Source organism: Cherax quadricarinatus, chromosome 67 (assembly GCF_038502225.1).
Source record: "Cherax quadricarinatus isolate ZL_2023a chromosome 67, ASM3850222v1, whole genome shotgun sequence".
NCBI classification, from domain to species: domain Eukaryota; kingdom Metazoa; phylum Arthropoda; class Malacostraca; order Decapoda; family Parastacidae; genus Cherax; species Cherax quadricarinatus.
In genome coordinates, this window is record NC_091358.1 from 13,377,945 (window position 1) to 13,394,561 (window position 16,617).

The following is a 16,617-nucleotide window of genomic DNA, read 5'->3' on the forward strand; positions in this document are numbered from 1 at the left end:
TATATATATATATATATATATATATATATATATATATATATATATATATATATATATATATATAATTTACACTAAAGTCAACAGCGTAAATATAATGGGACGGTGGGAGTGCAGCGAGAGTAAGCAGTGTATCACATAAGCAAGTATTCAGCGCCAACAAAATCTCCCACCAAACGCGGCGAAGCAGAGTATGTGTTGTCACGAGGCTCTGCTGAAGGTCAGTTGAGGAAGGTTGGTCGAGTGTTGTGCACGGCTGCAGCTCATCTCTGTGTTCTACACCTTATTTAGTGCTCTATTAACTAATCCCGTAGAGATTTATATATATTCACAGCTGATTCCTGATGGCTGATGATGAGTATTAACCTGGATATATCGTATATTTAGAGGGATATGTGGATCTTACAGTGATGAATGCAAGGGATGAGCAGGAAGACACAGATGATACTCACTCTAGTATTGCTACAGGTGGTACTAACACCAGTACTAGTAGTACTAGTACAACTGTAGCAGCCACAGTACCTCAGACAACCTCAACAAGCGCCAGTATGCGTGGGGAACACAAATATCCAAGGTATGTTTGTGGCTAGATGCTGCAGCGAGAATATTATAACCTTATAATATTACAGTTATACTCAACAAATAAATTGTCATTCTCCAGATAAAAAATATATAAAATTCGAAATAGAAAATGAAGCTCCTTTTGGGTGTGTACATTATACTACGGAACAAGCATCAGTAATTAAAAACAAATGTTGAAATGTTTTCTTATTTGTTTAATTTTCAAATTATTTATTGACATTATTGCTGTCTGGTCTGTATTCAACGTTGTTGTTTCTGCAAGGCTTGCAAACAAGGTTGTGGTGATTGTTAGAGCTACACAAGGTTGATTGTTTCTGGATGGCCTATACTTAAGGTTGTTTTTGCTAGGTCTTCATACAGTTGTTTTGCCAGGCCTACACACAAAGTTGTTTTTGTCAGGCCTATACACAAAGTTGCTTTTGTCAGGTCTACACATAAAGTTGTTTTTTTCCAGGCCTACACACAAAGTTGCTTTTGTCAGGCCTTCCTTCTTAACAATGTGACAAGGATAATATCCTCCTTACAACACTTACATTAGAAAGGTCAGCATTAGTGAACTACAGCAGAGACACAACACAATTGAGTCTTCTATAAAATTTACATTTCAAGAGGAATGCGAAGACAAACTCGTATGTAGATTTAGCGATAAGGTCTCTCTCAAAATCTACCAGAAACCAACTAAAAATTAGAGTTTAAGGTATGTCTACCTGAACTGCGACAAGACGAGTTGTCATTATTAGATTCTATCTTTGGGACTGTAGAGCATGTGCAGTACAATAGCTCTGAGGAGAAATGTAACTCCAGTCTCTAGGCTCTCTCAACCTCTAGGTCAAGGATACTTAACCTTTTCACGATTACAGACCCCCCCTATGGACCGGCTAACATGTACCCATACCACCTTCAGCAGACTGTCAAAATCATCACCACCACCCCCAGTCCTATTAGGTAACAGTATGACTTCAAAAGATGCGTACCTCCTCTCTCATCAATGTTTGTAAACGTAGTGATGTGAGCATTATCAACTTTTTAAGCTGACTGGTTAGAGAAATAAAGAACGCTTGAACTTAAACCGGATGAATCAAATAGAGTCCTGGAAAGACAGAGAATAAGAAACAAATTATATTGCAAGAAATCCCAAATACGTTTTCCCATACGAAAAAAAGGACAAAAACCATACCTAGTAGTTGAGCTTTAATTTAAAAGGTATGGAACATACACTGATAAAGATATGAGAGTAATACTTAAGTCACAATGCAACTCGAAATGCTGCCAACCTCACTGCAGTTTTCGATGAACTCATAACTGTTTGACTCTGAAGGCTGATACCATGTCCCTTACACTCTGCCCAGACCCAGACTCGCGGAACTCCATATCCATCAAGAAATGCAAGAAACCCATATTCTGTGGAGGAGTCTGGACATAAGCATCATTCACAGTCATTAACAATCAGTGTAGCCCCACTCTGCAAATGTGACAGTAAAGCAACTGCAAGAACTACCGACTGATAGCATTAAAATGTCACATTATCAAAAAATCTTTAAAAGGGTCTTGAAAAGCAAGACTGTTAGTCTTGATATCTAACTACTACTGGAGTGGACTTGTAAGCCAGTGTAAGCCTTAGTCAGACGACCAAAAGCTCCAGTTGCGGATCATCATAGGATTAAAACCCACGTCAGGAAACAGTTGTCATGTTTCCTGACAAACCTAACCTAATAGCCAGTCACATGAAATCAGTGAAACTGTATGACCCAGGAGAAATATAGACTTAGATCAGGTATCTCCTGCATTTTGCAATTGCTAAATAATGGCGACATAGTCTTACAATACATCAAAGACTAACAAAAAGCTGATGTAATGTACACTGACTTTGCGAATGCCTGTGACAAATTCTGTGGTGTAATAACACACAAAATACATGCAAAAGGAACAGCTGGAAAAGCGGACAGATGAATATTTTTCTTAACAAATAAAACCCAGAGAGTAATAATAGAGTAAACTTTGGGGCTGCCACAGTGAAAAGCTCAGTTCCTCGAGGCACAGTAATCGCCCCACTTTTCCTATCTGACGTATAGATAGGGACATAACTCATTGTACTGTATCCTCCTTTGCAGAAGAAACTAGAATATGCACGAGAGCCGCATCCAGAGAGGACACAGTGAACCTTGAAGCTGATATACAGTTAAGTCTTCCAGTGAGCCACTGACAATATGATATCCAACGAGAACAAATTTCAACCACTCCGCTATGGGATAAAAAAAAAATATGGAATTAAAGACTACAACGAAGTACAAGACAAACTCGAATCATTCCACGGAGTGAAAATACAATCTGAGAGAGCTGAGAGAGACAGTGTCAGAGGATCTCACATTCAAGAAACACAACAATGTTATTAATAGAAGAACATCGTCAAACAAGAGGCCATTAGTATTAAGTTTAATTTTCACCGAGATCATCATCGTACAAATGCTGGGATAGAGAGACTTTTCAGCAAACTAATCCCTCTTGTTCGGCAAATTCCTCGACATAATCATTTACAATCGTTCACCCATGATGATTAGGTCATCTTGTCTCCCCTACGGTGCTCATTATATATTCCTATGTAAAATATAGGCTTGAAAATTCTGTCACCAATTGAAACTTGGTCTCAATAAAGTGTCAGTTAGGGCTGTGTGCGCTTATTTTACAACTTGTGTATTTTATATTTTATGCCCAACTTGTGTCACACTGCTGAGCATGGATCCTCTATACTGAGAGTATCTGAACCTTCAGCTTAAAGTTAATAGTCTTTATGACTACATTATGGAGACACAGCTTCCCAGATCTACCTCGATACAACTCAGCTGTTTCGGTCGTCTCATTTGCTATCCAGGCCTCAGCTACCTTCCAGGGTGTGCCAAGAACCTCAATTCAGAAACTAGTGACACCTTCTACATTGGCAGGTTATAACAGCAACTACTGACCTACTGTGCTATAGACTGCAGATGACGTTACACAGTATGTGCCCCCAGTGTTCCAGCAATTACGTTTAATTCTTCTGGAAGAATTACAGTGTTTATTTAAAAGGTTTTGAGATGCCTGACACCTGTGGTGTGGGTGTTGCAAACAGAAAGTGGCAGAAAGTGATGTCATTTTATCGAATTTCTATCGAGAAATATCATGGGGTAAAGTTGGTAGCAGTGATCACGAAACACATCTGGATGCCATCACACTACACACACCTCTATACCTGGAGTATACCTGAAGAGGGTTTCGGGGGTCAAACGCCCCCGCGGCCCGGTCTGTGGCCAGGCCTCATGGTGGATCAGGGCCTGATCAACCAGGCTGTTTCTGTCGGCCGCACCCAACCGACGTACGAACCACAACCCGGCTGGTCAGGTACTGACTTTAGGGGAGTGTCCAGTGCCTTCTTGAAGACAGCCAGGGATCTGTTGGTAATTCCCCTTATGTATGCTGGGAGGCAGTTGAACAGTCTTGGGCCCATCACACTTACTGTGTTGTCTCTTATCGTGTCGCCCCTGCTTTTCATTGGGGGGATGTTGCATCGTCTGCCGAGTCTTTTACTTTCATAGGGAGTGATTATCGTGTGCAAGTTTGGCACTAGTCCCTCTAGGATTTTCCAAGTGTAAATAATCATGTATCTCTCCCGCCTGCGTTCTAGGGAGTAAAGGTTGAGGAACTTCAAACGTAAGTAGATGGCAATCATGTATGCTAACCAAACCCTTCCTCGATGCTAGGGTCGGGTTCTTGATCCAAGGAGAGGAACCTTTCCTCTCCTTCTTTGGATCAAGTTTGATTCTATTCTGTTCTCCCAGCGTTATATATCCTATGGATTTAGCGCTTTACACTTATTATAATAATAATAATAGTGTTTACCATAACAAATATTTAAGTAAGAAGTAGTGAAGGTGCACATTTCTTAATCATACATTAAAATCACACCTGTCTGCTGACAATAACACTGATAACTAAACACGTACCTGGAATTATTAGTTATCCTCGGAGGGTTACCTTTATGTAGTTGCTTGACACGTTTTTCTTCCTTCAAAGTTATCGTATGTAACACGAGAACGCCTCAAGCGACTGATTTCAAATTTTCTAGGGCAAAGTTCTTGTAACTACCGGCATGTGCATTTGCTCTTTGATCAACGTCGTGTAGCACATACCTGGATTTCTGTTCCATTCGATAACTTTGAAGAGCCTCTTCTGCTTGGCATCCAACTTTACACACCGGTGTATCGAACTTGGAAGATGGTTGTCATCGTTTTGGAGTGTGTAGGTGTTATTGTGTTAAGGGTGAAAATGGAATATCTTGACTATGCCTCCTGTGAATGTCTGAAATTGTTAATTGTTAATTATTAATTGTTGTCAGATGTATCTTATGTGATGGACAAGGCATCACTTCTTTAGAGGTGAAAATTTGCTTAATATATTAGTAGTTAAAGATCTTGGAATACACCATGATACAGGTGGGGTTAGAACCCATGGAACCCACCCGTGCTGTGGTTTGTTTACAATTGTGTTATTATGATTTAGTGAGTCAATCTTGGAATCGTTGGATTCCTTGTGATAGCTAGAGAATAACTCGCCTGGTTGGCTTCAAATTTTAAGTGCTGGTGTGTTTTCTTGAACAGAAGATTCACATTGTTACTGGACTGCACAAGTCCCAATTTCCTAATATCATAATTTAAATAAATTAAGATATTGATTTGCACTCAATATCTGGAGAATGCTTTTTCTGATAGACACCAAATCTTTAATGCTCTTGTTTTTGTTAGGTGAATGATATCATATATTTTTAGGCTCTGTAGGTGTAAATTTAACAATATACAAACAAAAAACTTGAAACTGTTGGAGTGTGAAACAACTCAAGAATGATTATTCTGGTCTGTTTCAAACTTTCATCGTAAGTGTGTCTTAGGGCAATATTATTTTAGTGTGCTTTTCAGCCTCAAAATTTTTTATTTGATTACTGTTAAATATTAGGCTGATTTATATATATATATATATATATACTATCATGTGCTATGTGTCCCGTCAGAGTATAAAAACTTGTCAAAGTTTTATTAATAAGATCAGTCTCTTAGTGTCTGTGTTATAAGCAGCAAAACTAATTCTCTGAAAAAAAAAAATTGGACGCTGAAATCGGATTTTTTTTTTTGGTCACGACTCTAAGGGAAATATACACCATGTATCAGTAAGTGATTGTCTCATAATTTTTACATATACATATACACAGGTTAACATATACACATACACAGGTCAACATATACACATACACAGGTCAACACATTTACAAACACATATACACCGTGACTGGAACAATACACAAATTACCCGCACGTAGGAGAAACATATGACGACGTGTCGGTCCTACTTGGATTCACGCCAGTGCTACAGCAGCTGTTGTTTTGTAAGGCTACTCCTGTTCTATAAGGCTATTCCTCAGTGAGTGAATATGGTTTTGCCAAAATATTCCCTACAGTTCATGATTACTGCTGAAATTCATGATGGATGTTACACCTAGAAAACATGCTGATTTGAGTTTCAGACAGATATACGAAAATCTGAGCCTAGCAAAGTCAACTGTTGGTCGGATTCTGAAGAGAGCTGACGACACTGGCGATTGTGGAGCACTGCGTCGAAGAAGAGGTGGAAGAAAACACAAGACGACACCTCACGATGACAAGATTTTCATAAGAAATAGTGTGAAGGGTCCCCCCAAAAAACTAGCAAAGATCTACAGAGAGATTTGGCTTCAGCTGGCGTAAATGTTGATTCTTCAACTGTTCAACGAAGACTCCTTGAAGCTGGTAGAACTGCCAGAAAGCCGGTAAAGTAACAATAATTGATTGCTGTTATGGAGAAAAAACGGCTGCGGTGGGCACTCAATCATAATAGATGGGTGACAGATAAATGGAGAAAAGTTATATTTTCAGATGTGGCACATTGTGAAGTGCATGGGTACAGACCAGTGGTAGTGAGACAAGTAAAGGAGAACTTCTTCGGAATGGACACGTTCAATAAGCACCACAACACCCACTTAAGATATTTTGAGGTAGTTTCACTGTTAAAGGCCCTGGACGGCTTGTTAGTGTTGAGGGAACGATGAACAGTGACAAATACAAGGCAATCCTGGCGACTCATTTGCTTCCCATTGTGGATAGATACTTTCTTGATGGAGAAGGCATTTTCCAGCATGATCTTGCGCCATGCCACATTTCCAGAAAAATGCTGACATTCTTCGAAGAGAGTGGACTAAGCGTTCGAATCTGGCCTGGAAACTCTCCTGACCTCAACCCAGTTGAGAAGTATGGGAATAACCAAAACCAGGATCGCGAAACAGAACTGTACAACCGTGGAGAAGCTAACTGCTGCTGTTATTAGGCCCAGGTACCACGACGAAGAGCTTGCCAAAATGTGTTCAACATTGGTCAGTTCTATGCCGCAGTGTGTAGCAATGATTATAAAAGCAATGGGTAGTCATATCTCTTATTAAATCAATTATCTGTCATATCAGTTTCGTGTATTTTTTAAATAAACATTAATTTTCCAAATATTTGTCTTATTTCATCACTCTTCCAAATATGCACACTGCTGTATGTATTTCTTGTTATGTATCACTTATGTATACCTTTTGTATCTCTAGATATGTATTCGTTATATATCTCTTGTTATGTATCCTTTATGTATCCCTTATGTATCACTAATGTATACCTTGTGAATATATTGTTATACATCCCTTGTAATGTATCCCTTATGTATACCTTGTTATGTATCCCTTACGTATACCTTGTTATGTATCCCATCTAGCTATTTAAATTAAAACAATTATCTGAAACCTTCATCAATTTAATTTTAAGCATAATTCAAACATTTAATTATATTATTTTAAGCCATTGTTCTTCAGGACAGTCGAACCCCACACTTGGTGTTCCGTGGAACCCCACACTTGGTGGTGTTTCGTGGAACACCACACTTGGTGTTCCGTGGAACACCACACTTGGTGTTCCGTGGAACCCCACACTTGGTGGTGTTCCGTGGAACACCACACTTGGTGTTACGTGGAACACCACACTTGGTGTCCGTGGAACTCCACACTTGGTGGTGTTCCACGGAACCCCCACACTTGGTGGTGTTCCACGGAACCCCCACACTTGGTGGTGTTCAACGGAACCCCCACACTTGGTGGTGTTCCACGGAACCCCCACACTTGGTGGTGTTCCACGGAACCCCCACACTTGGTGGTGTTCCACGGAACCACCACACTTGGTGGTGTTCCACGGAACCACCACACTTGGTGGTGTTCCATGGAACCACCACACTTGGTGGTGTTCCACGGAACCACCACACTTGGTGGTGTTCCACGGAACCCCCACACTTGCTGGTGTTCTGTGGAAGACGCAAGAGAAAGGGGAGTGAGAGGTACGTCAGAATAATGTCAGCTGGGAACTGGACGCTTTTACAGCTGCGGTTGGAAACAGGAGCCCCGTTGTAAAGTCACTGCTTTGAGCTGCTGGGCTTTTTTTTCATTTATAGGCTCAGTTGAGTTAGGTTTGCCATGGTATTATTACTCTGAGATGATAGTTATTAGAATTACTGTTATTACTCCTACTGTTATTATTCTTACTGTTATTACTTCTACTGTTATTATACTTACTCTTATTAATATTACTCTTATTACTATTACTGTTATTACTCTTACTGTTATTACTATAACTGTTACTACTTTTACTGTTATTACTATTACTGTTATTACTCTTACTGTTATTACTATTACTGTTATTACTGCTGGGTATTCCTACGCAATTTTCACACATGTTACTACATATGATAATTTGTGTAACTGTGTTTATGAGTACCTGTACCTAAATAAACCTACTTATAATTAAGACACGGAATAAGGATACCTTACTTTTGCTCGTGTTTCAATAAACATTTAATAATGATTACACATGTTTTAAGAATTTAAGTTCAGCCATAAATAAGAAACAGAAGTATGGTGGTATCTTAGACTTGTTTTTATTTGACGAATCAAATGGAGATAAATGGTATAAAATACCGACACGATGGAAAAATAGATACTAATGTAGAATAATGTGATTATTGACAACGTTTCGCCCACGCAGTGGGCTTTATGAAGTCACAAATAGATCTACGTGAACACTGAGTATATATATAGGTAGCATAGTGACGTGGAGAGTCAGGTGGAGAATATTGAGAAGGTTAGATCTGAGAAGAACCTGCCCGGGATGGGCAAGTATTTTTGTTGCTATATAGGAAATCGATAAAGAAGTTTCCTGGCAAGGGGTTCAGCTATGACGTAAAAGCCGTTGTTCTGGTTGAAGTTGTTGGATATACAGATGAGTGATGATTAAATGATCCTGCGACACTGAGAGTCTTTTTCCCTGGCGATAAGTTGCGTCTCTGTGGTTGGCTAAATGGCTGTAAAAATTTCGGTGTAGACAGACGCATTCCTCAAATCGTCCATTCTGCCTGCGTATTGGTGTTCTGAAAAGAAATATAGTTTGATGTCTGGATGTCTCGCCTACGTATAATTGGTTGCACGCAATCGTTGCAAGGGATTACGTATACCCCTGCAAGGGACTGAACCTTGTGGTGTCTGTTACCGGTGGTGTCTTTGATGGTGGGGGATGTGGAGGAATGCGGCACTGGAAAACATGTTGGAGACATGAATGGCAACGGAGTTAGTGGGGAGGAGGGTTTACCTCCTCTCAGCGGTATCTTGTCTGGGTGAGTTGATCTTATATATCTGGTGTCTCAAGTCTTTAATGAAGGAATGAGGATAGCCACCCACGGGGTGGGTATGATGACACTACCACCCACAGGGTGGGAATGATGACACTACCACCCACAGGATGGGTATGGTGACACTACCACCCACAGGATGGGTATGGTGACACTACCACCTACAGGATGGGTATGGTGACACTACCACCCACAGGATGGGTATGGTGACACTACCACCCACAGGATGGGTATGGTGACACTACCACCCACAGGATGGGTATGGTGACACTACCACCCACAGGATGGGTATGGTGACACTACCACCCACAGGATGGGTATGGTGACACTACCACCTACAGGATGGGTATGGTGATGCTGCCACCCACAGGATGGGTATGGTGACACTACCACCCACAGGATGGGCATTGTGATGCTGCCACCCACAGGATGGGTATGGTGACACTACCACCCACAGGATGGGTATGGTGACATTACCACCCACAGGATGGGCATTGTGATGCTGCCACCCACAGGATGGGCATTGTGATGCTGCCACCCACAGGATGGGCATTGTGATGCTGCCACCCACAGGATGGGTATGGTGACACTACCACCCACAGGATGGGTATGGTGACATTACCACCCACAGGATGGGCATTGTGATGCTGCCACCCACAGGATGGGCATTGTGATGCTGCCACCCACAGGATGGGCATTGTGATGCTGCCACCCACAGGATGGGCATTGTGATGCTGCCACCCACAGGATGGGTATGGTGACACTACCACCCACAGGATGGGTATGGTGACACTACCACCCACAGGATGGGTATGGTGACACTACCACCCACAGGATGGGTATGGTGACACTACCACCCACAGGATGGGTATGGTGACACTACCACCCACAAGATGGGTATGGTGACACTACCACCCACAGGATGGGTATGGTGACACTACCACCCACAGGATGGGTATGGTGACACTACCACCCACAGGATGGGTATGGTGACACTACCACCCACAGGATGGGTATGGTGACACTACCACCCACAGGATGGGCATTGTGATGCTGCCAGCCACAGGATGGGTATGGTGACACTACCACCTACAGGATGGGTATGATGACACTACTACCCACAGGATGGGTATGATGACACTACCACCCACAGGATGGGTATGGTGACGCTACCACCCACAGGATGGGTATGATGACACTACCACCCAAAGGATGAGTATGGTGAAACTACCACCCACAGGATGGGTACTGTGATGCTGCCACCCACAGGATGGGTATTGTGATGCTGCCACCCACAGGATGGGTATGGTGACACTACCACCCACAGGATGAGTATGGTGACACTACCACCCACAGGATGGGTATGGTGATGCTGCCACCCACAGGATGAGTATGGTGTCACTACCACCCACAGGATGAGTATGGTGAGACTACCACCCACAGGATGAGTATGGTGACACTACCACCCACAGGATGGGTATGGTGACACTACCACCCACAGGATGGGTATTGTGATGCTGCCACCCACAGGATGGGTATGGTGACACTACCACCCACAGGATGGGTATTGTGATCCTGCCACCCACAGGATGGGTATGGTGACACTACCACCCACAGGATGGGTATTGGGATGCTGCCACCCACAGGATGGGTATGGTGACACTACCATCCACAGTATGGCTATGGTGACACTACCACCCACAGGATGGCTATGGTGACACTACCACCCACAGGATGGGTATGGTGTTACTACCTCCCACAGGATGGGTATGGTGACACTACCACCCACCAGGCCCGGTGGCCTGGTGGCCAAAGCTCCCGCTTCACACACGGAGGGCCCGGGTTCGATTCCCGGCGGGTGGAAACATTCGACACGTTTCCTTACACCTGTTGTCCTGTTCACCTAGCAGCAAATAGGTACCTGGGTGTTAGTCGACTGGTGTGGGTCGCATCCTGGGGGACAAGATTAAGGACCCCAATGGAAATAAGTTAGACAGTCCTCGATGACGCACTGACTTTCTTGGGTTATCCTGGGTGGCTAACCCTCCGGGGTTAAAAATCCGAACGAAATCTTATCTTATCTTATCTTATCTTATCACAGGATGGGTATTGGGATGCTGCCACCCACAGGATGGGTATGGTGACACTACCATCCACAGTATGGCTATGGTGACACTACCACCCACAGGATGGCTATGGTGACACTACCACCCACAGGATGGGTATGGTGTTACTACCACCCACAGGATGGGTATGATGACACTACCACCCACTAGCTCATCCACTCTCGACCACTAGCTCATCCACTCTCGCCCACTAGCTCATCCACTCTCGCCAACTAGCTCATCCACTCCCGCCCACTAGCTCATCCACTCCCGCCCACTAGCTCATCCACTCCGCCCACTAGCTCATCCACTCTCGCCCACTAGCTCATCCACTCTCGCCCACTAGCTCATCCACTCCCGCCCACTAGCTCATCCACTCCTGCCCACTAGCTCATCCACTCTCGCCCACTAGCTCATCCACTCTCGCCCACTAGCTTATCCACTCCTGCCCACTAGCTCATCCACTCTCGCCCACTAGCTCATCCACTCTCGCCCACTAGCTCATCCACTCCTGCCCACTAGCTCATCCACTCCTACTCACTAGCTCATCCACTCTCGCCCACTAGCTCATCCACTCTCGCCCACTAGCTCATCCACTCCTACCCACTAGCTCATCCACTCTCGCCCACTAGCTCATCCACTCCTACCCACTAGCTCATCCACGCCTGCCCACTAGCTCATCCACTCCTACCCACTAGCTCATCCACTCCTACCCACTAGCTCATCCACTCTCGCCCACTAGCTCATCCACTCCTACCCACTAGCTCATCCACTCCTACCCACTAGCTCATCCACTCTCACCCACTAGCTCATCCACTCTCGCCTACTAGCTCATCCACTCCTACCCACTAGCTCATCCACTCTCGCCCACTAGCTCATCCACTCTCGCCCACTAGCTCATCCACTCCTACCCACTAGCTCATCCACTCTCGCCCACTAGCTCATCCACTCTCGCCCACTAGCTCATCCACTCTCGCCCACTAGTTCATCCACTCCTACCCACTAGCTCATCCACTCCTACCCACTAGCTCATCCACTCTCGCCCACTAGCTCATCCACTCCTACCCACTAGCTCATCCACTCTCGCCCACTAGTCCATCCACTCCTACCCACTAGCTCATCCACTCCTACCCACTAGCTCATCCACTCTCGCCCACTAGCTCATCCACTCCTACCCACTAGCTCATCCACTCTCGCCCACTAGTTCATCCACTCCTACCCACTAGCTCATCCACTCCTACCCACTAGCTCATCCACTCCCGCCCACTAGCTCATCCACTCCCGCCCACTAGCTCATCCACTCCCGCCCACTAGCTCATCCACTCTCGCCCACTAGCTCATCCACTCTCGCCCACTAGCTCATCCACTCCCGCCCACTAGCTCATCCACTCCTGCCCACTAGCTCATCCACTCTCGCCCACTAGCTCATCCACTCTCGCCCACTAGCTTATCCACTCCTGCACACTAGCTCATCCACTCTCGCCCACTAGCTCATCCACTCTCGCCCACTAGCTCATCCACTCCTGCCCACTAGCTCATCCACTCCTACTCACTAGCTCATCCACTCTCGCCCACTAGCTCATCCACTCTCGCCCACTAGCTCATCCACTCCTACCCACTAGCTCATCCACTCTCGCCCACTAGCTCATCCACTCCTACCCACTAGCTCATCCACGCCTGCCCACTAGCTCATCCACTCCTACCCACTAGCTCATCCACTCCTACCCACTAGCTCATCCACTCTCGCCCATTAGCTCATCCACTCCTACCCACTAGCTCATCCACTCCTACCCACTAGCTCATCCTCTCCTACCCACTAGCTCATCCACTCTCACCCACTAGCTCATCCACTCTCGCCTACTAGCTCATCCACTCCTACCCACTAGCTCATCCACTCTCGCCCACTAGCTCATCCACTCTCGCCCACTAGCTCATCCACTCCTACCCACTAGCTCATCCACTCCTGCCCACTAGCTCATCCACTCCTACCCACTAGCTCATCCACTCTCGCCCACTAGCTCATCCACTCTCGCCCACTAGCTCATCCACTCTCGCCCACTAGTTCATCCACTCCTACCCACTAGCTCATCCACTCCTACCCACTAGCTCATCCACTCCTACCCACTAGCTCATCCACTCTCGCCCACTAGTTCATCCACTCCTACCCACTAGCTCATCCACTCCTACCCACTAGCTCATCCACTCTCGCCCACTAGCTCATCCACTCCTACCCACTAGCTCATCCACTCTCGCCCACTAGTTCATCCACTCCTACCCACTAGCTCATCCACTCCTACCCACTAGCTCATCCACTCTCGCCCACTAGCTCATCCACTCCTACCCACTAGCTCATCCACTCCTGCCCACTAACTCACTATGTTCTCTTATGGTACTTCCTTCCATATGTCTCACTACAGTATGTTATGACAGTGTGCAGATTTGGAACAAGTCCTTCCGGTACAAACCACGGTACGGGTGGAGATTGTACTCGCGGTAAGCGAGCCGCGCTAGCCTGGAGTTTTATGACTTTCTTGCCGCGAGTTGAGTCCCCACCCGTACCGTGGTTTGTTTGCAATCGTGTCATTACAATTTTCTGAGTCCCTCAGGTACATTCCACATATATATTACCATGTATGCTCTTCTCCTTCACTCCAAAGAGTATATATTTAAGACCGACGCGTTACTCGTAATTAAAATGCTTTATTGGTTCTAATGGCTGTAAGTGATCTGTATCTGTTCCAGTTCTGATATCTTTCCTGCCCTGAACGGGGTCGTCAACACTGAAAAATAATAGAAGCGCGGAGCACAAGCCGTGTGAATAATGTCACTATGGGCATTATTTAACTTTCTTAGAAATTTCTCATTATTCAGGCTATCATTTTCATGGATTTCGTGGCATTTGCTTTATTGTGATCTTCAAAAGATAAGTCAGGTGGTATTATTGACACAGGTTCTTCGTGCGTTCTTTTCGTTCTGTTTGGTGATTTTGCACTTTGTTTGCAGTGTCCCTTTTAAGTTTTTCGTTCTTTCTATATCTAAACAATTAAAATTTGTCACTATTAACCGTCATGTTATCCTCGTTGCTCACTGGAAGCCTTTGTTTGTATCTTCTTGCAATATTCCCGTGTCTTCTGTCGAGGTGACTAGTTTGGTGACATCTGCAAAGTAAGATAGGAAGCTGTGGCGAGTATTTTTATGTCCGCCATGAAAGTGAAAAACAGAGGTGCCAGGATGGCATCTTGAGGCACTGAGCTTTTTATTTTGTTAAATGTTACATTTTGATTTAGTTACTTCTACACTTTGTGTTCTATTTGTCAGAAAGTTGAAGACTCAGTTGCCTACTTTCCTTGATATAATATCGTCCTCATCTGAGGTGCAGTCTCTCCAGGTACCTTTGCAAAATCTATGTTAACCACATCCGTAATCCATCGTATTGGTTAAATAGTCTTGACAAGCATGATCTTCCTGCTCTAAATCAATGTTGGTTTGGTTTGTGAAGGTTATGCTCTTCCATAAACTTCGTAATTTGATGTCTCATCAGCCTTTCAAAAACTTTTATGTATGATGTTACGGCTACTGGTCTATATATTTTATTTTACCAGCGCTTTACTACCGCCATCGTGCGGAGGAACAAAGTTTGCTCTTGTAAAGGTCTCTCCGATTTCGCCAAGATCTAAGCGCTTTCTTCAAAAAATAATGTGTGTTCGTGCTAGTGTAACTTTTCACTTCCTTATAAATAAGGAACTCTACAATACGGCCAGTGGATATTTTTTTTCTCTCGAATTTCAAAGGATTAGTTCTCATGTCAGTTACACGATCTCTGTGACCTCCAGAGATAGTGAATCAATGTTCTCCAATTTTCACTCTGTTTACATTTGGTGGACTGGTGGCCATGATTTATGTTTATCTTTTAGAATTTCACTCATTTCCTTTCCATCATCAGTGTATGAAAGTCTTGACTCACGAAATAACACGACTGTAAACAAGTAACTGAACGATGGCGTCCTGTGATTAATGATCCATTTTTTTTTTTTGCATTATCCAGACCGACTATCGTCCCCCTCTACTTCTGTCTGGTACGATACCTTAAGATTTTATTCTATTTTAATAATAACTTAAGTTTTTTCTTTCCTCGTGATATATTCACGTTTTTAAGCAGTTCTACATCACTCTCTTCCTCTGTACGTTCTTCTACGCTCACGATATACCATATTTTCCGGCATATAAGACGCACGAGCATTACAACTTTATTAGTACGATGAACCGCATATCCTCTTACAAAACACCACCTTGCCAGTCACCCAGAACCTACTTTTGAGCATATAAGACGCAGAGTGATTTTCCAAATTTTTTTTTAGGAAAAAAGCGCGCCATATATGCCGGAAAATACGGTATATAATCTTACAATCTTTCCAGGCACTGGAAATGATGCTTAAGCTTGAGGGCCCCTAATCCCTGAGGGACCCCAGAAGTCATTTTAATCCACATTGCTAAAAAATTTTGGGTTTGATTTTTTTTAAACATAATATTAATAATAGTGTAATTCAGTGCAAATAGTTAAAATAAAAATTAAAAAGTTATTAAAATATGTAAGGCAGCCGCTGCTGGTTGCCATGGTGACCCTATGACAGTTGAAGCTTCAGGGCCACAAAGATGTAGGTCCACCTCTGGTGAGGACTGAGGCTGCGCAGGGTATGTCTGATAAATCTTTACTAATTTTGTCCCAGTATGTTAAATTTACTGAAAAGAACAAAACGACACAATACTGTGACTGGAACGATACACAAATAACCCGACGACGTTTCGGTCCGACTGGGATCGAAATGTGTTAAATTATTGTACATCCCTTCACGTACACGTTTACTGGAGTCCGTCACTCCGCAGTTTACACCTCTTTGTACTTACTTGGAGGAGGAAGTAATTAGTGTGGGTAGCTCCAATTCCTCAGATCAGAAGCCGTGTTAGTTATCTATAAAGAAGCTACACATAAGATTTTTCAGGGTGCCATCCAGGGAAGTTGTCATGCAGGGAAGGGTGCCATCCAGGGAAGTTGTCATGCAGGGAAGGGTGCCATCCAGGGAAGTTGTCATGCAGGGAAGGGTGCCATCCAGGAAAGTTGTCATGCTGGGAAGGGTGCCATCCAGGGAAGTTGTCATGCAGGGAAAGG

The 16,617-nt window shown here is 44.0% G+C and overlaps 1 protein-coding gene across 1 annotated transcript in view; it reads left to right on the top strand.

The window, feature by feature from the left end:
* Positions 1–236: 236 nt before the first annotated feature.
* LOC128699706 (neuronal PAS domain-containing protein 2-like) overlaps positions 237–16,617 on the top strand; it is a 689,714-nt gene continuing 673,333 nt past the window's right edge. Inside the window, exon 1 of the mRNA XM_070099405.1 lies at positions 237–571. Within this exon, the coding sequence (XP_069955506.1) occupies positions 408–571 (164 nt within the window). The 5' untranslated portion in view covers positions 237–407. The remainder of the gene's footprint in view (positions 572–16,617) is intronic.